The sequence below is a fragment of the Aricia agestis genome, chromosome Z (genome assembly GCF_905147365.1).
Source record: "Aricia agestis chromosome Z, ilAriAges1.1, whole genome shotgun sequence".
Classification (NCBI taxonomy): Eukaryota; Metazoa; Arthropoda; class Insecta; order Lepidoptera; family Lycaenidae; genus Aricia; species Aricia agestis.
Window position 1 is genome coordinate 40,260,821 of NC_056428.1, and position 24,945 is coordinate 40,285,765.

General features: G+C 36.8%; 1 protein-coding gene across 2 annotated transcripts in view; it reads left to right on the plus strand.

The window, feature by feature from the left end:
• The window catches only part of LOC121738417 (GRB10-interacting GYF protein 2), a 42,632-nt gene extending 19,069 nt beyond the window's left edge, over positions 1-23,563 (plus strand). The window contains exons 14-27 of one of the 2 annotated variants that reach the window (XM_042130448.1): positions 987-1,085; positions 1,641-1,760; positions 13,676-13,957; positions 15,143-15,370; positions 15,783-15,863; positions 16,623-16,735; positions 17,815-17,887; positions 18,152-18,355; positions 18,502-18,579; positions 19,665-19,794; positions 20,268-20,504; positions 21,135-21,258; positions 22,009-22,114; positions 23,067-23,563. In XM_042130448.1, the coding sequence (XP_041986382.1) occupies positions 987-1,085; positions 1,641-1,760; positions 13,676-13,957; positions 15,143-15,370; positions 15,783-15,863; positions 16,623-16,735; positions 17,815-17,887; positions 18,152-18,355; positions 18,502-18,579; positions 19,665-19,794; positions 20,268-20,504; positions 21,135-21,258; positions 22,009-22,114; positions 23,067-23,183 (1,992 nt within the window). In that variant the 3' untranslated portion in view covers positions 23,184-23,563. The remainder of the gene's footprint in view (positions 1-986; positions 1,086-1,640; positions 1,761-13,675; positions 13,958-15,142; positions 15,371-15,782; positions 15,864-16,622; positions 16,736-17,814; positions 17,888-18,151; positions 18,356-18,501; positions 18,580-19,664; positions 19,795-20,267; positions 20,505-21,134; positions 21,259-22,008; positions 22,115-23,066) is intronic. The other variant, XM_042130449.1, reaches the window with a different exon arrangement.
• Positions 23,564-24,945: the final 1,382 nt, after the last annotated feature.

Here is a 24,945-nt window from a genome sequence, read left to right on the forward strand (position 1 = left end):
GACTACGCCGCATGCTGGCTAAAGTCGCAAGCCCCAAAGTCGTGCGGCCAATGGTCGCATGCGGCTGGTGACTAAAATCGACCGTGCAAACGCTGAGTCGCAAGCGATCGCTTGCTGCGAATACCTGTTGACTGGTGACTTGCCGGGTGACTAAAATCGACCCGTTAGTCACCCGTGTAAATGGGGTGGCGATTCGACTTGGACAGGCGATTCGACTGGTGACTTGCCGGGTGACTAAAATCGACCCGTTAGTCACCCGTGTAAATCGACCTTAAATGGTTTGAAGGAAGAATAGAGATTTAGGCACACTCATAGAGTTCGACAAGGCTTTATTTGAACGTGGCGAGAAAAGGAACTAAACGCTTCTATCATAGAAAAACGTCATTTTAGACATGTGTTTGACAGTTCTCTACCAGCAGCGCTGCCGTCAATGTCACCCACGTTCATATAAAGCCTTGTCGAAATCTCAATAGTAAACGACTATTGACATTTATATTAAGCGTATGTTCGGTCATTTGAAGATATAATATACGAATTAGTTCATCTTCCAATTCATTTTGATCAAATGTATGTAAACATCAATTATAGTTGTATAGTTACTACTAGCTCACTAAACTTCGTGAGCTTTGTCCAGACTTCGATCAAAATGAAAGTTTAATAATAATTAAGTTGTGGTTATTTTCTGTTTTCTTTTTTTGGATATTGCTACTCAATACTGTCCAAAATCTAAAATCTGTCAGCATAGGAACAGTTTTTTTTTTCATTTCAAATAATTTCCCCCCGTTTTTTCCACATTTTCCTCTTATTCTTGGCTCCTATTAGTCTTAGCGTGATAAAATATAGTCTATAGCCTTCCTCGATAAATGGGCTATTTTACACTGAAATAATTTTTCAAATCGGACGAGTAGTTCCTGAAATTAGCGCGTTCAATCAAACAAACAAACTCTTCCGCTTTATAATATTAGTATAGATTAATTTTGTTACAGAACATGATGTCACAGTTTGGAATGAGCGGGTTCGATGCCCGACCGCCGGCTAGTGAGATATTGAATCCACAGCCCTCGCTCGGTATTGACGTGGGGAGGGTAAATATTCAATTTCAATTGTTATATCCATACGAATATTCTAAAAGTATTACTTTCAGTCTGTCTCTCTGTCTGTTACCTCTTCACGCTCCTGGGCCTCTATCATGAGCTCTTAAATCCATTCTTTTACGTCCTTATCTGACTGTATAAGGACGTAAAGTGAATGGATTTAAGAGCTCATAATAGGGCCCCTGAACTGCTGAAACTGTTGAACTCTTTTGCGCACAGAGCAATACAGAAAAAATAACTTGGCGATGATTCCGCGTCGTGCTTTTTCTCCTGGCATATGAAAGACAGGCGATGTTTGATTTTTTTGGTTAGTCTCTCTCTTGAACACCTGTTTATAAAACATTTCAGATTGTTTGATTTATATTTCATACTAGACGACCCAGTGAACTTCGTATCACTTCCTTCCTGATATAATCCTTCCCTGGACTTACACTACAAAAGTAAAATTAGTCAAATCTAGTTTAGCCGTTAGCGAGTTTTAGCGAGACTAACAAAATTATAAATCCATTTTTATTTATATACATATTTTTATTTATGGTTTCACAGGATACTTTGTGGAGTCAGCCAACGACTTCTCGTGATATGTTATGGATGCAGCAACCAGTGAACAACGCTCGGAATGAGTCGAGTGTTAATAATCTGCCCGTCTACTTCTGGGATCAACAGGTATGTGAAACTAAGGTTCAGTGGACCCTCGATTAACCGGACTAATTGTTGCCTATATTCTAGGGATATTCGAGGATAATTGAATGTATGAAAAAATTCAGGCTTGTTGCATATTGCTGACTACGTACACAATTTTATGTGTTTGTCAAAAACACATAATATTGTGTACGTAGTCTAAGAAATTATTAAGAAATACATTTTCCGAAGGCTATCCGGATATTCGAGATTCTACTGTATCAGATGCGGCATTTCATCGTCAAATTGTAAATACCGTAAGATATAATATTCCTTTTGTGATGGTGGAATAGATTTCGTGTTTAGAAGTATTTTCAAATTTTAAATTCGCAAATTAAATCAATTTGCAATCCAAAGATATTTACAAATTGACGGTAAAATTAAAGCATCTAATGCTTACAATGTTTGCATCACCTATACTGCATTCTGATACAATGTAACATGCAAGATACACGGTAACAATAAAACGAACATAAATATTATGATGCATTATTTATGTTTATTTTATTGTTAGCGCGTTGGTGAGTGGCATTTGACTGCTTTTCTCAGAAAAGTAGAAAAATTAACATCATTATAATATCAATAAGAGAAATGATTAGTTTGTTTTGTATTTAATAGCCTCAGAACCTGACCGATTGTTATAAAGTCTTACATTGAATCAGAATGCAATAAAAATTGTTCATGTAATGCATCTCACGTATCTGTGTTATACATTTGATGAAGTGAGATTTATTTTTAAAGAGTTGACTGTTTAAAATAAAAACTACGCCCACACGTAGTACGAACCTATAGGAGTGTTTTGTTAGTGAAGTAATTACAAAATAAGTATATTATAATATTTATTCCCTCTTACCAGCTGTAAATATATTTACATAGTGTAGTGTATGTATGTATTCAAGTTTCGCTGTGTTTGTCTGTCATGCGAATTCGCCAATGTGCCAGAGACAAGCAGACCAGAGAGATTTATACGTGCAGAAATTTAAATTAATGAAAATAAAATAATCTCAGTTCATCATCTGTAAAATATTTGTAATAACAGTTTCAATAGCGCCAAAACAACCTTTAAAAACCACTAACATTTCTATGAAATTAATATTATGCATGAAACTAAAAAATATATTTTGTTTTGGTGCTTTAAACTAAGCTTGTGCTATAATATGAAGGAATCTTGAAACATAATCATGAAACATTCACTATTCACAGCTAAGCTATACATAATTTTCACATAAGTATGGTGGCTTCTTCGTTCTTTATACCCTTACTAATAAAAAGATCTGTGTATGCAGATGTCATTGTTTTACCATGGTTTGTCCTTGTCTGATATCTTAAAAAGTCAACTTTGTATAACTTTGACGTCTATATACAGTGTAAATCTTTTTATTAGTAAGAAAATTAAAACTTTTAGAAAAATTTGAAAACAAAGTTTATGACACAGATATAGATCAAGATAGATACCACATGGGTATGTACTTCGCGTGCAATATCGCGTTCCCAAACGACGAGCAATGCTCGTCTTTCGAAAGTTTGTTCTTTGGTATGCTATCGGAATCAGACGTCAATCGGATTTTTAAAAATGCCTAAATGCCTAATTGTGCCGTATTGAGCTGTATAAATTCAAATAGAAACGTTGGCCTAGATAATGGACACGTTTCTTATCATCGGTACGTCACAGTAAGTAGGAAAAAAGAGGCACGCTCGTTTTCATACAAATGGAGGGACATGCGGTATCTATATATATATGACATATTATACGCATTATTATGTCATGAAATTTGTTTTCTAATTTAATGCTAAGAATTGTGTGTTGTTGAGTGATAAATGATAATGATGATTCATATTTTAATATGACATTTGTTATTCATATTATACAACTGAAAATGAAAAAAAAAAATAACTCGATAGCTGTTTTTCATAGAAGTCACCATATAGAATAATATAACACATAGAACACATGCTATATTTCATAATACATTATCTATTAAAACGTATTCTATGCACCCTATACTATGTATATTTAAATTATGATGAATACATATTTTTATAATATTAATGTCTCGCTTGAAATGCACTTTTGCTTACTGCACCGCTTGCTTCTTGCTGTGTGAAAATGCAATGCGAAATTTCAATCCATTCAAAGAATATGGTGATATAGTGCATTAGGGGTTTAAACACCCCCAATACACTACATCACCATATTCTTAGGACATTTAGATTTCTCAACCACAATGCTCTAGCGCATACATAAATGTACCTAATTACTAATAATAATATTAACATAGCGAATAACTACACAAGTTCTGTTTATCTTTGCCTGGCACATTGGAAAAGTCACTTGACAAATACATATAGCCTATTAAATACTGACTCGTCCCTAATGCCTAAGCTGTGTTAATATTATATTAAGAAATAAGGGCGAATGCTGGAAACGCATGTCATACATTTTTCTCCTAAGATTTTCCAATTATTCATAAGTCGGATATTTTTAACATTTAAATAATTCAGTCTAGATTTTTGGAAGCAGAATTTAAGTACTTTAAGTTATTTATTCCTTTTACAATAGTAACTGTAAGCACAAAACATATTACAGCAGTAAGCAACATACTAAATATATTATATCCTCCGAGAAATCGGCATGTAGGGGGACCTTCCCCTCCCCTACTATTATAAGGTCTAGAAAATATGATATCGATAAAAAATCAAGTTATTTATTCTTGCTATTCGTGTAGTCACTCGAGCGTCATGGAGACCAAATTTTTTTTTTAATGAAATAAGGGGGCAAACGAGCAAACGGGTCACCTGATGGAAAGCAACTTCCGTCGCCCATGGACACTCGCAGCATCAGAAGAGCTGCAGGTGCGTTGCCGGACTTTTAAGAAGGAATAGGGTAATAGGGGAGGGTAGGGATGGGAAGGGAAGGGAATAGGAGAGGGAAGGGAATAGGGGAGGGTAAGGAAGGGAATAGGGTAGGGGATTGGGCCACCAGTAAACTAACTCACTCGGCGAAACACAGCGCAAGCGCTGTTTCACGCCGGTTTTCTGTGAACGTGGTATTTCTTCGGTCGAGCCGACCCATTCGTGCCGAAACATGGCTCTCCCACGTAAATTTTTTTACATCGGGTAAAACTGATAAAAAAATAATAAGAGCGTTTTTTTTATTTTAGTGGTGGGTTCAGAAACTTTTTTAAAACTTTTTCAGAAATTTTAAAGTTTTAAAAAAGAAAATATATTCAGAAAATTGCTTATTTAGGTAAATTATAAATATATATTTTTAGGCAACAAAGAGTAAATCTTTAGTTTAGTGCAAAATAAAATATCTGCGAAGCTTAGTTAGGAAAATGTGAAGCTTATTATTTTAAATTTAAAATGTAATTTCTACAGGCTTACATAACCTTTGAATCGTCATTGCTTAAAAAATAAACTATAGGAGATCCTATAGTTTATTTTTTGGGTATATTATGTAAGTTATTATTTATTGTAAGTTATCATATTTATACTTAACATTAGTATCGCTAATTATCCTAAACATACAGACGATGCACCAAATATTTACTTACTTACTAATAAATAGATTAGCACTGTGAGCTGACGTTGTATTTATGTTATGTTTTGTCTGATCGCTAGAAAAGTCGCTGAACAGACAAACATTGTAAAACTACAAGGTCTGTATACAGTAAGGATCTTTTTATTAGTAAAAGGTGTGTATTTTTTAAGTAATCCCTAGTAATTCAATTATTTACACAATGGAAACGCGCTACAATCTTTCCTTGTTAAAAAAACGCTTAGCTGACAAGTACAAAACATTATTTATCTTATTAATAGGATATATTACTGCAATGTTTTCTTGTTAGAGGCAGCACTAGCGCAGACAGTCAACAAAAAGTTTTGTTCGATGTTTGACAACGTTTCTGTCAATATTCTGATATGACTTGTGCAACATGTCGGATTTTGGTCGGATTATTTACTGTATGCGCTAGTAACGCCCTCTGCTCCGATCTTTGCGTAATATATACCTATTGTGTAACTTCAGTACTTTTATTTATTAGAAATGGACTTCGCTTAAGTGAAAATTATGTATGGTTGTATCCCATGTTTGTTTGGTATATTTTACAACAAAGAAATGGTGGCCTACAAAAGTCATATTTGAGCAATAACGCCCTCTAGATTTTTAATTTACGGAGATTTCGGACGTACGATTCCTTGGAAGTTTTTGATTTACAATTTCGTGTTTGATGGTGATATACTGCATTAGAAATAAATTCCATGACAAAATTTAAATGTAGTTGAGTCTGGGTTTGAGTAACGTTCTGTTTCCATTTTTTTCCAATTTCTTGATTCCTTTTTATTATTATTTAAATTTGTGCTGTCCCGTAGTCTATTTGTTTTGTACAGTATCTACTTTCACCCCTTTACAAATAGAAATATTTACAGAGCAAACAACGTGATCTGCTTGTCTCTGCCAATTCGCGTGTTTGCGCCGCCGCATAAATCCAGCCTAAGTCTTCAGTCTCGAAATCAGCGGGCAGCGGGGCGGGAGCGGCGCAGCGCGTAACAATGTATAGATTTTATATGCTTAAGCCGTCTAGTACGCCGCGCGGCGTTCGCCGCTAGACGGCTGATCCATATCAACCTACGACTGTCGATGTCACGACTCATGCCACCGCCGCTCCTGCCCCGCTTCCCGCTTATTTTGAGACTGAAGCCTTAATTATACTTTGGGTAGAAATACTTTTATTAGTAAGGGGGTTTGTTTTTACTATCAGAAAAGCTGATTCCTAGGCAGATGGGGAACCTACGTTGTGTCGTGGTCGTGTTATGTCAAATCCAGCCGACAGGTCACAATTATAGTTTGTGCGTTTTATGATGATATGCGTGACAGATTATAATTGACAATAGTAGGGAAGTTACCTAACAAAAATTAATCAATAGTTTAAAAATATCGAATCACTTCGTAAAGGAATTGCAATCGAAATTATCGATTTCGTACTGACATTTCAGCGGTGCCGGCGATTTAAGATGGCCGATCTTTTTTATCGATTTGATTTCGATTCAACAGAGTCAATCTCTATTGACATAAGTTCCGTTTCATGCATATGACATTTTTCAAATGTTTTCGTAATAATAATTTTATACTCCTATTTCACAGTTAATATTTATAATTTTTATTAATAAGTTAGCATTTAGCATCTTTTCATTTTTATTCATTTACAATTATAGGAAACATTTGTTTTTGTAGATGGAATATAATTTATTACATTTTGATTTTTTTTTGTTTTACATTTTGATTTCTTTGTTTTCTTGTAAAAAAAAACCCGTAGCAAGGAACATGAAAACTGTCACCCATATCATCTTAGAACGCACAAACTATAACATTAAATTGACAAGATCCGACCAAATGACGTTGGTCTGTCAACTGCCTAGGAATCAATTTCCTCGATGATACTTTAGCATTCTGTCGAAGCTAGTGGTTATCGACTGTACGGGGTATACCTAACATGACCATACGTCCGTTTTTGAACGGGACTGTCTTTCTGTTCGGTGGTCTGTCCCGGTGTCCCTGCAGACGTCGGGACACACAATTGTCCCGATTTGAGTTGAACTATTGCGCGTAACGTGTCAGACTGTCCCTAGTCAAAATGTAAGTGCACTCTTTAATCCTAATGTACGCGCACATCATGACATATCGCAGCGGGGCGGTCGCATTTCTCATACACTTTTTTAAAAATCGTCGCGCACTCGTAGTCTTGTAAACGAATGATTCTGGTTGGAAAAATCGAAAGCAGAAATTATGACTACGGAACTTTGTTTGGACTAGTTAGGAGATGAACATAGTAAAATTCCTGACCCCTCCGAAGTGAGCCGGAGGGGAGGGGGGGAAAAGAAGGACCTATTTCTTGGTTTACTGACTAATTTTCGAAAAAGGTGCTTCGTACGAAATTTTATTGTACTACACAAGAAATGCTACTAAATTTCTGTACGACTTTGTCCTTCACACTTTGTATTTATCTCTAATCGTTGCGCTATGAGCTTCTAAAAGTGGTAGATTTTCAAACACACACATCAATTATACGACCTAAGGATATTTCTATTTTCTGAAATATCAGGAATTTTCGAAGACAGTAAATAGATGAAAGATAGTTTATTTTATGGTCTTTTATAAAACATAACTTTTCTGGGTTTTCTTGTCTCTAAGAAAAAATCATTGATTTTTCAATGGCCATAGAAAAGTCGTATATCAACAAATCTGTACTTAGTTTTATAAAACTGAAAATTTCATTCTTATTAGAAAAAATCTTCTACATTTTTATTGCCAATAGTCAAATTAATAATATTTAATCCTAATCTATGGTTAGTGCAGACTAATTTTACCTAAAAATACATTTTTTTAGTCTTTCTGCGGTATGAGGCTCAGTGTACTTTGTAATTTCGAGTAATCATTTTTCCTGTTATCTAAGTTACTCAAAAATCTCTTAAAAATTTCATCATTGCCTGTTCTAGTCACATGGGACCGAATTTATGTCAGAACAGCCTGTAGACCAGTCCAAAACCAGAATAGTCTGGTCAAATCAACCCAAGATTAAGCCGATGCGATCACAAAAAAGGCTCTAGGCGAGCAACCAGTCTCTAGAAACCGACCAAACCGTGCCGAAGGGTTCCCATTAAGATGGTCCATATGTGAAGGAGGGGTCAGGACTTTTAGTATGTTTATCTCCTAACTAGTCCAAACAAAGTTCCGTAGTCATAATTTCTGCTTTCGACTTTTCCAACCACACCCCCATTTTGAGCATTCGTTATCCAATGCAACCAAGGCTATCGATCATAAAACTGGTTTAAAAATTGGCCCGCCTTGCTACGCCCATCACAATGTGCGCGTATCTTTAATGTCAACTTAGAAACAAAATACCCTTGCATATAATATAGCAGCAAAGTAAACCCTCGGATGTAAGCTGTGAGAAATGCCATACAGATTTTAGCATTTTTCATGGCGCCGGGCTACGCTTTTGATCAAGATTCTGTGTCAAAGGCATTCTATGTTATACAACAGCATTTGAAATCGGAAAAACATAGATGCTGATCAATGGTCACTATATCGGAATTTTGACGTCCCGTTTTGATGAAAAATAATGATTGATTGGTTGAAAAATGGTCACGTTAGGTATACGGCCTAGGACCTAGGTATACCGTATATTAGCCTAGTAAACGAATGACTCTGCTTGGAAAAGTCGAAAGCAGAAATTTTGACTTTGGTACCTTGTTTAGACTAGTTAGGAGATAAACATACAAAAAGTCCTGACCCCTCCGAGGTGAGCTCGATGGAGGGGGGGGCAAAGAAGGTCCCGTTTGAAGCATTTTGGGCATTCGTATACTAGGCTATATTATGTATATTGTATAAGTACGCGCGCTTCGAAGTGTTTATATTTTTTTGTCTTATTGTTTTATATATGAATACAACGATATTGAATATATTTATTAAAAAAATATTATTAAATAAATTCTCCTAACTCCCAAGTCCAGTCTTCCGAAACAGGGCATACTGCATCACTATAAAATATAACAGTTATACTATTCTATGATAGGGGATTTATAGTATTCAATATTGTTGATTATAATATAATACAGTATTATTTTATATCCGGCACTATTAAAACCGTGTCACTTGTCAGATATTGGAATGTACTATCCGATTATAGTGAAAAAGTCATAATGAATAACTTAAAGCATTTCATAGAGGAAATCGAGGGAAAATAATATAATAATCCGTCACCTGTAAAGGTGCCGGTTTATTGGTCGTGCCGATCTATCGAATTGCCGGATTAACGAGATGTTGACTTATCGTTATTTATTTCAGAGTGGTTTACTTTCCCCACTTCGGTTGCGCTAAGCCACGAAGACCCGACACGATTAGGTACTTAGAGCGTTTATGCACTGCACGGAATTTTTTATCCGACGCTCCGATTTTTTACGCTCCTATATCATGGCAGACCACACATGCAAAAATATATATAATAGTTTGTGCTCTATACGTAATTTTACCGTCCGATTTTTTACTTTTCTATTTCTGGTCTGTTTTTTTCCGGCCCGAGGCGCCAGAAATCAAATATTTATATAAGCTTGTATACTGCATCCGGATCCGTAATGTTAATGAGCATTAGTACTAAATATTCATAGTTGTAAAAAATAACTTTTCGTCCATTCTTGATTTACGAAAGAAATTCAAATTAATGGTTTATGTAAAATGGCTCTGTCATTTTATAAAGGGATGCACCCAAAATTGTTCTTGTACGTCTTCGCACGTAGGGTGTTACAGCAAGCAACTGACGACGTCTCTAGAAACTTTGGGGCTTCATGGCGTGTACTTTCAATGAGAGCTACCCGAAAACTAAAAGTAAAAATACTGAGCGAGCAAAAAGACTGACAAGTGCATCAATCAAATCTTTTTTTTCCATTTCGAAACGTAAAAAAATCGGAACGCCGGATAGTAAAATTCCGTGTAAAGCCGACTGTTCACATTAGGTCTACACAATTAGCCGCGCTGGCCAACACGTAGAGGTCTACTTGGCCATAAGTCGAGGGCGATATTCCGTACTCGTTGGCCCAGTGCGTTCGCCCAATGTTGGTCCAATGTGTACACTGTACAGCGGGCTTTATGCACAAACGCCTTAACTTCAAGCAGTCAAGAAATGTGACTTGATCTTTTAAAATTTAAACAATACGATATTATGTGGCGATATTAGGGACTGTATTAATTTTGATTAGTGCAAGTGCAGATGATTAGTAATCAGGAGAAAGCCAGTGTGGACAGCGACTGATTAGTGCAAGTTCTTTATTTTCTCCTAATCTCTACACTTGCACTTATAATCAAAGTGAATACAGGCCCTTATAAATAACTACACTCCTTGTTTAATATTTCGCCTTATAGGAAATGGATTTGTATAAAGGATTATACAATGATATGTAAAAAGTATATGTTTTGATTTTACATTAATATATTCATAATATATGTTTAGGCTAGGTTATTTACTTATGTTTTAGAGTTATTTTTTGTTTTGTTTTGCTATAAGCTATAGCTCGTTTTTATAACGGCAGAAAGGTGTAGTCCAACACAGCACAACACAGTCCAGAAGTTGGACTTACTGATGGACAATTATTGTGATATTATGTTAAAATCGTTATCAAACTTTATGATATCTAAGTGAAACTGCTTCTACACAGCTGCCTACTCTTTTATTGCAGTAATATGAAATAAGTGTTGTATGTTTAGTCGTCATTTGGTTGTCTAAAGTAGGCAACATTCTGAAGCCTTATGTTTATTTTTTTAAACCAGGTTTTCCAGTGATGATATAATATTTAGTACAAAAGTATGAAATTAGTATTTCTATATTATTATGCAAACTCATGTTTTTCTTTTTATACTTTATGGCTAGAAACTGGAGGCTAGTATCTCCACAAATAATATGTGATATTGGAGGTGTAGGATTTTCTTTAATTAGTTCTAGTTGCTATTTATTATTGTTAAGGCTCAGTTTAGAACTTCAGAGTGCAACATGACGCGTAGATGCCGTGAGATGCATTTTTTAAAATTTAATACAGAAAGGCATCAACGCGTCACGTTTGCAGTGGGAGATGACCCTTAAGTGTTAAAAGTTTTTTTTTGCTGCATGGCTGTGCAACAATGTACTTTAAAGTACATTTCATAGTTTTAAGACAAACTGATTTTTTACCATTTTTTAATGTAAGTACTTTATAGATTTTTGTTCATTATTTTATGTAGTTTTTGGGTTATTAAGCATTCCGCTTTTTTGATTTGAGCATTTAGTTTAATTTTTGTTCGGATTCGGATCTTTGCCTTTCACTAGTGTTGCTGGGGCTTGGTAAATTTTGTTGGTAGTTATTTTTTTTATCCAAATTGAGTCTCATAGACATTAAAAAATATTAACACGCACCCGATACGAGGGTGAAAAATGCATACAATGCATTTTAACTCAAAATAAATTATGTATTGACTTTTTTGATGCTTTGTTCAGCTCGTTTGACTAAAGGCACCGTTCCGATCAAAGGGACCGCGACCAACAAAAAATTCGAATTAATATACGATATTATCCCTAAAACATGCTTTTGGAACGAGCTTTTTTAAAGAGCTGACTAACACCTGTTCTGTATGACATCTTGTTTTTTTTCATGATTTACTTTTACTTGACTTATAATATTGTGTTAATTTTGTTATTTTTTTTACTTTAAATAAAGAATCTTGAAGTTACACGACTTATTTTTTTACTTGTCGAATTGATAGAGATGGAACTCTTATATTAAATATATAAACTTTTGGCTCATATTAACGGCCTCATCGAAAAGGACATTGATAGATGGTAATCATGAGAATATAATTCTGTTGATAGGAATTATTCTGCACTATAACCAACACAAGTTTAAAAAGTATGAAATAAAATTAAATTAAGAAAATTAAAAAAAGCCCCGCCAAACAACTTTAAAAAGTAATGAAATAATATTTACTGCCTTTAAGTTCAAATAATTTCTAACTTGTGTAAAGTAATATTTTAGTCCATAATTGTTGTTAAGGTGTGTCGGGGGACCGCTAATGTAGATGTTTGATTTCACATAACAAGTTTAAGGATCAATTCACAGCGTCATCGCGATCATTCATTCTGAATCGAGATAGGTAACCAGCGACTTGGCGGTTGTAGGTTGTAGTTTATTTGAACTTAAAGGCAGAAAATATTATTTCATTACTTTTTAAAGTTGTTTTGGAGGGGTTTTTTTTTTTAATTTCTTAATTTAATTTTATTGGTATGGATGTCACGTAAGTTTCTAAATACAGTAGGTCGAAAATACGCGGTCGAAGTTTGGCATGATTACGCCTGCATTGAAATTGATGAGTGATGACACACCATGCCGAAATTACGTCGCGTTATATTGTATGCGTAGCCCATTTCTGACGTAATCGCGCCGAACTTCGGCCGCGTATTTTCGGCCTAGTGTATTTAGACACTTAGGTGACATCCATAGCAAAAAATTAAGCAGATTAGTAAGGCTAGATATTAGTGTTTAGACACTAACCACTCACTTCCACCAGCTAAACAGATTTTTGTCGTTCCTGTCTCATTAAATATGTGCAGTATTGTGTACAAAACTATGTACTATGTATATTACGAATGTAGTAGAACATTTAGGATACCTATAGCTATATAATATGTACCTACCCTTGGATTTTCAAAGAATTTACTGTTAATTGGACGCTTTGAATTATTAATTCAGGAAGTTATGAATGTAGTTATGTTCTTTAGATCATTAAGAAAAAGAGTGCATTCATAACCAAACAAAAATTTTTGTAGGTTAGTACACAAATGCTTACCCGACGAATTACTCTCTCCAGAAAATAGATAATAATATTACCTAAAAGCTACGAATAATAAAAACTAAGGAATCGTAACTCCCATACTATATAGTACCGTTTTAAATTTGGTTCCTTTTGATCTGTCATGTAAAGTACCGCTCAAGGTCACCTAAGGTACACTTTTTTGACGAGTATTGTGGAGCATGTTTTTTGACGGAGTTACTTTTCCTTAGTTTTTATTATTCGTAGCCTAAAAGATAAACACCTACAGATATAAGTATTGGAGTGTACCTATTCTTATTAAGGTAGGTTTCACCTTTTGACACATTTATTTTCATATTTTTTATTTTCTATCAACTTTGTGAAAATCAAAAATTATCACTAGTTTATTGAATTCTGCTTCCAAAACTACATATTTTTTTAGTATATTATTTTTTACCAACTTTGTAAAAATCTTAATTATCACTACTTATAGTTTATTAAATTCTGCTTCCAAAAATTCATAAACTATTTTTGTTATAAAAGTGACCGTTTCTATGTGATTCTGCAGCCTACCTCTGCCATATCTTCCAACTCTTTGCTACCCGAGGACATCGCCAAGGAGATGAAGACGGAGGACCAGATACTGGCGCAGCTGCGGGCGAACCAGACTTTACCGACTGCCCAACCCTTCGTCACCGAATCTCCTACGCCCACGAGCATAATAACGAGCGATGATTTTGCGAATGCGGTTAAAGCGACGCCAGACTTGGAGGAGCTCCAAAAACTAATACAGAATGAGTCTTTGCTTGCGCCGCCGCCTGAGGTGAAGACTGAGCCGCCTGAGATTGACGTAAGCAAATAAAGAATCTATACTAATATACAGGGTGCAATTAAACCTTCCTGCCAAAATTTTTCCAGGACTTAGGTATCATTAGGAGAGTTTATTTAACCAAAAAACTTGGGTGTTATTCTTTTTAATGATATATTTTATCCCATTTAAAATCGTTGCAGAACGGTCACTCGCGGCGGTGGATATAGGAGGGGGTGACGCGGGGGGAGGGCGCGCGCGGGGGCACATCAAGCGCGGGCGACACGTCGTGTCCATTAATTCTAGTATTTTTAGGGTTCCGTAGCCAAATGGCAAAAAACGGAATCCTTATAGATTCGTCATGTCTGTCTGTCTGTCCATCCTTCCGTAAGTCACAGCCATTTTTCTCCGAAACTATAAAGGCTATACTATTGAAACTTAGTAAGTAGATGTAGTCTGTGAACCGCATTAGGATTTTGATAAAGAAATTGAAAAATTTCTTTATCAAAAATTGACCTATTCGTGTGGGGTATCTATGGATAGGTCTTCAAAAATCATATTGAGGTTTCTAATATCATTTTTTTCTAACCTGAATAGTTTGCGAGAGATACTCTTCCAATGTGGTAAAATGTGTGTCCCCCTCACTCTAACTTCTAAAGTAGGGGCATGATAATTCTAAAAAAATATATGATGTATATAAAAACTACCATCGAAAATTGGTTTGAACGAGATCTAGCAAGTAATTTTTTTATACCTCATGAATGATAAACCATAATTTAACTTTCATTGAATCAACTGAAATATGAAAATAAATCAAAAACCTCTTAATTTCATAAAAATAAACCTTATTATTGATGCGGAACCCTTCATGGGCGAGTCCAACTCGCACTTGGCTGGTTTTTTAGGATAACTTTCGGAAGCTATTTCTCAACATTTTAGTACTAAGTGATCATAAAAGAAAAAATACGTGTATTTTTATTTTTAACAAGGATCAATATATCAAAATTTGGTAGGAAGGTTTAATTGCACCCTGTATATCCATACTAATAAATCGGAAGTGTTTAAGTATGGCTTGGTGCCTTGATTCCCGCGAACGGCCGTAGTTTTTATCCTGAAAATATGAACGGTTCCCGCGCGATAACCAAAATATATTGGCTAAGGCACATTACGAGGGCGCAACGGTAAGCTATAAGGAGCGTGGAAGTATAATTTCATTATTCTACTCAGGTAAAGGAAAAACCCAAACCCAAACCCACCAGTACCACCGAAGTGATCAAGCCACCGCCACAAGTTCAGAAGACCACGGAGACCAAGCAAGCCAAACCCACTAAGCCGGAGGCAGAAAAGGCGACAAAGAACAAAGAGAATGCAGCAACAAAGACCAAGAATAAGAAGAATAAAGAAGAAAAGAAGGAGGATGCTGTAGAAGTTAAGAAGGAAGAGGAAAAAGTTGAGGTTAGTTTACTATTTATTAGTTTACCTTCATCAATACTAAACTTTATAGTTTTTTATTTTATATACTAAAATTACTAAACTTTATACTTTATTATTATTCTACTTTATGTGTATTTGTCACTGAATTTCATCTAAGCGGCAGGACTGATTTAAATGAATCGTTATGTGCGCATTGGGGTGACGTCGCAGGTGGTTTGTATGCACAAATCAGCCCGGCAGAAGTACGCCCGTCTGGTCCGCTAGAACTTAGGGATACATTAAAAAATAGAAGTGTTTGATTATTATTATTGGAACGCGCAGCTACTGGTCCGTTTTTATGTTCTTTGGCACAGATAGAGTAGGCAGTAAATGTACGGTTCTCGAGGAATTTCTTATTTACGCGGCTTAAAAACTCGTCTGTGATTCTTCGCAGAAGCGGTCAGCTGAATCGTCGCCATCAAAGAGCAAGAAAGAAGAGAAGCCGAGCAAAAAAGAATTGGAACGAGAAAAGAAGGTTTGATTTGGTCTCCTAATAATAAGACGTTAGGCGTTATCTAATAAATATTGCGATCCTGATCTACTCTCGAATATTCTGCAATACATATCTATTTATTTATTTAAACTGATACACCAATAACTTATTGCTACAAAATTACATCATTTCTTTACAGCTATATTATTCTAAAACAAAAGTTAACTACAGGTGTACACAGCATTCACAATGAATATAGTTCTCCGTGCAGTTATCATAAATACCTATTATATATTATTATAATAGCAAGACATATCAATATTATAATATCTCACGAAATTCTATTAATGTTTGAAGTGAGCCATAAGTCAAATTTGAAATTAACGATGAGTCGTTCATAAATTTTATATATATATTAGTAAACTATCAATTTATGAGTGTATTTGTGGTTAAGGTCTGTGCCATAAAATTGGGAGAAGAGGTTAGTATGTCTTATGAGGATATAGAATCTAACACGCTTGACAAACATGTCTTTGATTATTTACCAACAGGCAAGGTTAATTAGATTTTATTTTGTCGCGCCGGAATGATAGAAATTTGCAAATTTCTATTGACATAAGGAACTCATAATTGAAGACAGTTTTAAACTTTAATTGAATAAATAGTTTGAGAGTAAATATACGGAGTTTATGTCAAAACCTTCATTAAATTAAAATAACTAGTCAATAAATGTCTCCAAGTGCCTCCGTTAGAGGTAAAACAAGTGAACTGATGTATTTTAAGAATAATTATTTTTGACAGGAGTGGGTGAAAGAAGGCTTCACTATTGTTAAGGGGCCAGAGAAGAGTGTTATTAAAGAGAACAAGAAGAAACTGGAAGAAATGCGCGCTCAAGAAGAAGTGGAACGGAAAAAGTACGTAATTACAGTCTCTTCTATACTGGTTGTTCGGGTGAACACCATTATCCTTAAAACCGTCAAATAAGCCCGCCAAAATGGACAACTTTTTCTATGAGAACAATGCTGGGAACTCAAATGACGGGCTTATTTGATGGTGTTAAGGATAACGGTGTTCACCCGAACTGCCGAACAACCTGTTTATGTAAATGATTCTATGATGTAGTGTCAATACGGCTGTCGCCTGTCATAAACTGCTTAAGGCTGCGTTTCCACTGAAGCGGAGCGGAGCTTAGCTGTGCCCGAATTAACCAATCGTGCTATTCCAGTGGAATGACAGCGAAGATTTCAAGCAAGGTGATTGGTCAATTCGGCACCGCTAAGCTCCGCTCCGCTCCGCTTCAGTGGAAACGCAGCCTAATACGAAGCAGCGTCATTGGTCACAGATCTTTGAAAACTTAGTGCCATACTTATTACTGATTATTTAAATATGTTGTTTGTTTGAATGTGCTGAGTACTGGACACATTTCGTTAAAATTTAGCACAAAACATACTACAAAAACTACCGAAAATAAAGTTTTATAAAAGCAAAGTGTTCCTGCTTATGATAATGATGAAGTAGCGGGATATTGCTAGTAATATTTTAAGTTGTTATTTTTCGATACAGTACTGCAGCGAATTTTACCTCGGCCAGTGTGTTATCGGAATTTGCATGGGCATTTTATGGCCGTTTCAAAGTTTGATTATTATTATTTATGGTGTTATTTCATGTTTCATTGATTGTCTTGAATAAAAATACTAGTAAATTCATGAAATTCATTTAATGCGCGTAAAAAAAAGAGCCGTCTGAGCATATCAGATGGCAAATCAGAGACTTGTGTCGTCCTTACATAATAACGTTTCCGGCGACCCTGCGCGTATAATTGAATCCCGTAGAAACCGTACATTTTCCCGCGATAAAGACTTTGTTATTCCCTGTGGTCTACTTTATGTCTGTGTTAAATTGTATCACGAGCGGTCTGGTAACTCGGAAGCCGAATCGAACCGCTGTATTATAATAATATAATACTAGACTAAATTTAAAATGTCATGAACAGGAAAGAAGAAGAAAGATTTGCTGCTGAAGAGGAAAAGAAACGCAGGAATATGGAGGTAGCAAAAAAAACACAGGTAAGAAAGCATTTACTCTAAGGCTGGCCATAGACGGACCGCATCTTACGGCCACGACCGACTGCAAGATGCGGTTGCCGCACGGCAATCTGCAGTTTCCATACTAAATTACACGGACGGCAATACACGGACCGCTCGAGCAGGTCTTGAGCGGTCGGTCCCGACTGCACTTGCGGTCCGTCTATGGCCAGTCTAATGTTTTCTGCGTATCTCTTTGTGTTTGTCGAATGTACGCTTATGCTGTTATTAAAATTGACCCTATAGGAATCGCAACCGAAGCCAATAGAGACCCTGATCAAGAAGGCGCCGTGGTCGGCGACGCAGGCCGTCTCCACGAATAAGGACGGGCTCACACTGGCGGAGATACAGCGGCTGGAGCGAGAGAAGAAGCTGGAGCAGATGAGGGAGCAGCAGCAGATGATGCAGATCATCGCGCAGCAGCAGGCGGCCGCTGTCGCCAGGGAACAGGTGAGGCAGCGTCGTAGCTTTTTATGACCAAACATTTTTTGATAAGTTATGTTTGAAAACGTTCGGCGCTAACAGATGATGAATCTATGAAAGTGAATGAATACGCAATCAATTAGAACTGGAAATTAATGTGTTAAATTTCTTAGGAGATGCAAGCTGCGGTGGGATGGGCTAAGAAGAAAACGACTAACAATACTCCGGGACAGAGTCTGGCTGAGATACAGGTGAGATCGGAAACCTTGCATTTTTTTCGGATATACTTATCTTTGTTTTCACCACGTCTGGTTGTGTGATCATTGATCACTCACGATGTTTTCCTACACAAGCAGATGATGGATCTACGCAATTTGGTCGTGTTGTGTCAAAACACACCGACAGATCAGGCCATTTAGCCAAAACTTTTTCGTTATCGCTTCGTTATAGAATCGCCAACCAAAATGTATGGTATTGACATAAGCGTTCGTTAATATGAAGTTGACGTTCGACTCGTCTTATGTCAATTCCATACATTTTGATCGGCGATTCTATAAAGAAGCGTTAAAGAAAAGATCTTTACTCACCCCCCTGGATTTACATTGAATTGATATAACCCGACTAAAATAAAGGTCAGGCTATGATTTTTTTTCCGTAGTACTACTATCTATACTCTCAGAGAAATTAAATAAAGATTCATAGGTAGTTATAGTTTGTGCGTTTTATGATGATATGGGTGACACATTATAATTGACAATAGTAGGAAAGTTACCTAAGAAAATTAATCGATAATTTAAAAATATCGAATCACTTCGTAAAGGAATTGCAATCGAAATTATCGATTTCGTACTGAAGTTTCAGAGTGGCGCCGGCGATTTAAAATGGCCGCCATTTTTATCGATTTGATTTCGATTCAACAGTGTCAATCTCTATTAGCATAAGTTCCATTTCATGCATCTGACATTTTTCAAATATTTTCGTAACAATAATATTCACAGTTAAAATTGATAATTTTATATTAATAAGTTAGCATTTAGCAACTTTCATTTTTATTCATTTACAATTATAGGAAACTTTTGTTTTTGTAGATGGAATGTAATTTATTACATTTTGTTTTTTTTTGTTTTCTTGTGAAAAAAACCCGTAGCAAGGAATATGAAAGGTGTCACCCATATCATCTTAAAACGCACAAACTATAACAGGCCTAAGTCATTCGGTCGGGGTATGTCATTTCAAAGTCAATCTTGATCTGTATTTTTTTGACCGGTCCGCTTTCAGCGTAGGAATTAATTTTTGTGATGCTTGCTGGCTCTAGATATAGTATGGCTTTAAACAGGCGGAGACGAAGCGGCAGGCAGCGGCGGCGGCAGCGGCTGCCGCTGCGGCAGCTGCTGCGGTCGAGGAGGTACAAGTCGCCGCCCCGCCCACAACTAACCACGCCCCCTGGGCCAACACGCATAATGGGGGTGAGTACAACCTGGCGCTCGAGAAACTATCCTGAACATAGCTTGAAAAAGCAAACTTCGAGGTACTTTGTGATATTCTCACAGAGGAATCTAATGGCCCGAAAGCGTGCCAGAGAAATATACGTGTACATACTTAAAAAGAAAAACATAACCACTGTTGAACATAATTTTTGTGTATTACACTTACGCTCCCCGTGTGTCACAATGCGATGTACTAAGCGTGCCCAAATACTATGATCTCGCTCTTCGCAAAATTCCTATACTTAAGAGGAAGCAGATTACAATAATTTGTAAGTAGTGAAAGATAAAAGTTGCATATTTTATATCAGAAAGGCTAGCGTAACAACAGTAGACATGGAAATGAATCGACACACTGACATTTTTTTTGATTTTGATTTTATCGACAAAATAGTGGATTTCCATTGAATGTCACTTTGTCTTGTCTAACTCTCATTTTGTCTATCCGTCCGTAGAAAGAAACCGTTTCTATGGTGAACATGCGACGCCAGCAGGTGGTTTTTGGGACACACAACCGAATGTCGCGCAACCGAAGCAGGAGAAACCTGCGGAACCACCGAAACCGGCGGAACCAGCTAAGCCGAAGAAGAAACCAGCGGTTGCCGCAACCAATAAGAAGGAGACCACCCCGGCCGCGGAATTCGAAGTCTGGTGCAACAACATGCTGGCGTCCTGGAGTTACAAGATTGATGGTCAGTTATGTATATTGTATACTCTATCCGCGTTAAGCATTTTTTTTTTATAATAAAAATGACACCGACTCCACAACAACCCAATCAGCAATTTTGCTTTAGTCGCCGTCTTAATGTCGGCGATATTATTAGGACACAAAAGTAAATTTATCAACTCACACCGTGTGAACAGCCAGCCAGCTAGCGACTAGTCGTCAACTTGATGTCGCTGGTTAATAAATAGTCATCGTTAAAATATGTGAAAACGTGGATGTTTGTAACTACTGTGTGCAAAAACTACTTGACGAATCGTCATGAAAATTTGTACACATACTCTCGGGGATATCAGAAGTAACATAGGATACTTATAAAATAGCGGACGAATTCGCGGGCAACAGCTAGTACTACATACAACTGATGCCATACTGTGCGTTGGGTTGGTGTAATGTGCGATAACCTTTACTATGATTGATCGATACGAGAATTGCGGCTTCGTTGACAAAAGCTGCGAGCTCTCTTTGATTTGTGTGCCTAAGGTTCCCACGCGACAAACGAATTTTGGCGCAACGGAGTTGCTGACGTCATCGAAGTATGTTTAATAAAGATGTTTTTATTTACTACTTATATATTATTATTATTATACAATTCCAGTGCCCACATTCGTCGGCTTCCTCAAGGACATCGAGTCACCGTACGAGGTGAAAGACTACATCAAGTGCTACCTCGACGAGTCCAAAGACTCGAATGACTTCGCGCGACAGTTCCTTGAGAGACGGTATTTATACAAAACTAGCTGTCCCGGCAAATGTTGTTTTGCCATATACAGTATTTCGCCCATGTTATTTTATTGAAGTGACTAAATAAGTATGGCACCATGGCAACGTCACATAAACAATGGTCGCCCTCAGTCTCGAGTTGTAATAATTTACTATTATTTATTCAACAAATGCACTTATCAATATAAAAAAGAGCCAGTAGCCGATTCTCAGACCTACTGAATTTGCATATAGGTAAGAATCAGTAAAGCAGTTTCGGAGGAGTATGGTAACTAACATTGTGACACGAGAATTTTCAAGTGATGAAATATATTTCACCGGGTCATCTAGTATTATATAATTACTAGACGTTCCGTGCGGCTTCGTCCGCGTGAATTAGGAATTAGAAACCGTACATTTCCCGCAAATGAATAGCGTATGTCTCACTTGGTCTGTTCTATATTTATGTGCCAAATTGCTCCAATAGTTCGTGAGATAAGCACTTTCAAATATTTTCCCCCGTTTTTTTCACATTTTCCTCTGTATCTTCGCTCCTATTAGTGTTAGCGTGATAATATATTTCCTATAGCCTTCCTCGATAAATGGGCTATCAAACATTGAAAGTTTTTTTTTCAAATCGGACCAGTAGTTCCTGAGATTAGCGCGTTCAAACAAACAAACTCTTCCGCTTTATAATATTAGTATAGATGAGTCATAACTCATCTACAATAGTTCCCTTGCTCATCGTATGACGCCTTTTCCGTTGACAGGTCTAAGTTGCTTCGTGTCGGCATGGTGACCCCGTCGGATGACCTCTGCTCGCCGGCGATGGCGATCAACCCGCGCAACTCCGGCTCCGACTACCAAGAGGTGAAGGTCAGTTGAGGTCAACTTACACCTCGTCCATATACGGCGATTATTGAAACTGCGCGAATGCAAAATGTATGGGAATCTATTCGCAACTGCGCACGGAGGGAATTATTTATTTTATTTATTTATTTTAAGAAGGAAATACGGGAGGTTTATAGATAAGGTCTAAAGCTGTCTCCACACCAAAGCACGAAGTGGCACGAACCCGGCGGGGTAATGCCGGCGGGCAAACCCGGCGGCTTCTGAATGTTGCGATTCAGACGCCGGCCCGGCGGCACGAACCGGGCGGCTTCGGGCAGCGGGCAACTGAATGAGTGCAAGCCTCCGGCAAGTTTGTTTAAGCCCCGGCCTTGCCCGGCGGGTTGTGTCGCCGAGCCGGCGGCTTTGATGTGTAGACAGCTTAAAAGTTGACGCGCCCCACGCTCTGTAAGTTAGACCCGTGTAGATGACAAATAATATTCCACAAAAACCCAATGATTGCTACTATCAAGTATCAAACTGTACCACATTTTCCTTGGCATGGCTGATGCGGTAATTTATCAATGTAAACACGTCCAGTATTCAACATCGTCTTTCGATGTAGATCAGCAATTTACGTCAACGTTACGTAAAAATGCACGTCTTTTTTCCTCTCTTTCTCCGTTTTAACTATAGCAAAAGTAGAATACGTATTGTGCGGTCCTCATCTAGATGAGTAGTGAAGAATGTAGCAGTTTTACTAGGAACGGCGACGTACAATGTTGCTATGTCGTCATGTACATTTTACGTTAGGTTAACGTGCACGTCTTATCAACGTACCGTGCCACGTTACCGCACCGTTCCACGTTGACGACGTCGTGACGTGGAGATGTGTATAGGCCCTGACACTAATATAAATCGTCACCAATGTTTGCGTGTACAAACATTCAAACTTTCATCTTTACAATGATAGATTATGTGGACATGTATCACTTTACAGGGCAAAGGGAAGAAGACGAAAAAGAACAAGATGCTAAAAGTGGACGCGCGCATACTAGGCTTCTCGGTAACCGCTTCCGAGGACCGAATCAACGTCGGTGACATTGACACCGTGTGAATCGTTACTAGTGTCTAACTCGCCATGTGATATCCGCCTCGACTTGTGTCAACTGTAGCTAACTTCTATACAGCTACCGCATCTTCTGTTAATGCGATAGCTGTTACATTTTATCTTCAATTAGCTACTGTGTGAAAAACGGCCTGGTTTACTAAAAATTACCTGTTTTTACACTTTAGCTACAGTGTCAAAAGTTTTAAACTAGAATCCCGTGTTTTTGCTATTGCGTCAAATTAATAATTGTCAATGAAGTGGTTTATCCACACCCACCCTTTATACACTGATCGTGGATGACCTTGATTATTTGCTAAATTAAATGTTAATTTCTAATTTTTATATAGTACGGTCGCAGGAGGAGAGAAACTCACTTGTCTTATCGCTGCTTGTCTCACTCGCCCGCGAAAAAATTAGTATCGTTTTTACGCGTGCGAAAGAGACAAATATATTATAGATCAATGGCCGACTGTCTTTGTACCTAGTGATCGTACTTAAGTTGTATACATTTTAATTTTTTGGATTAACTGTCATCATAACAATATGAGCCATTTAAACTAGTTTTCATATTTCATATGCATGCAGTATCAAATAAATATATTGTAAGGAATTGTGGACTGATTATCTTCTAAATTAATTACTAAGAAATCCATTAAATTTATGTTAGTAAATTTACAGTAGTAACTTTGTTTGAATAAAAAATTTGAGTATTTTGGATTTCCTTTAAAGTGTAAAATGTTCAGAATAATGATTAAATATTACCTTTTATTAACTCGATCTGGTACTATATTGTTGTCACGGTGATTTAGTCACTTATAAACATGACTTTTTAAATGCTGCGTCTTGAGGTTGGTCGTATCTAGAATAGTTTTCTTCTCATTGAATAATAGGGAATGTGCATTTATCTGCGTTCGCTTAATAATTTCGGAAAGGCAACAGATATAATATGAAATATGCTATGCTAAATGCGAAGGCAATATCAAAGTTTGATCAAACCAAGGCCATCTTCCTTCCTTAAATCCTTACCTCTACCAATTTTTTCAACTTCAGATCTGTTTCAGATCTGTCCTTTCCAAGATCTTTTTTCACTCGGTATGGCCTAAAATATTTTGCTTTCAGTTTTAAGGCATTACCGAACTGAGTTCGCTGGCTGGCTACAAGATCACCCTCTTTGTACTTAGCTCCTTTTCGTTTCTTATCATATTAAGTCCTGCTTTTTTCTCGAATTCTTAATATTTGAGATTTAAGCTTCTTTTCTTATTTCATCTCTTTTCTGCATAAAATCTATCCTGTTTTCTTCTTTTTTTTAAATTTTTTAAAATGTCCATATCTTCTTTTAGTTTTATTTTTAACCCAGTTAACAGTTCAAACGGAGTTGTGTTTAAAGATCTGATAAGTACCGTTGATAACACGTTGAAGCTTGCTAACATACTTGTACCAGTGGCCTGGTTCTTCAATGCACATCTTTGTTAGCGTCGAAATGATAATACGATTCAGGCGTTCAACTTGTCCATTTCCTCGTGGTATTCCAGTGGTAATGGTTAAATGTTCAATTTGTTCCTCCTAGCAATATTCCTCAAACTCTTTTCTTGTAAAAGCTGTGCCTCTATCGGTTATTATTATTCTTCTTGGGTTACCATATTCCTTTTGGTGCAATTTTAGGTTTTCGACAGTTTCTTTTGCTGTCACTGATTTCACTGGATATATCCACACAAATTTGGTAAAGAGTATCAAATGGCAAATCGGCTTTAAGAGTCCTTCTTTCTTG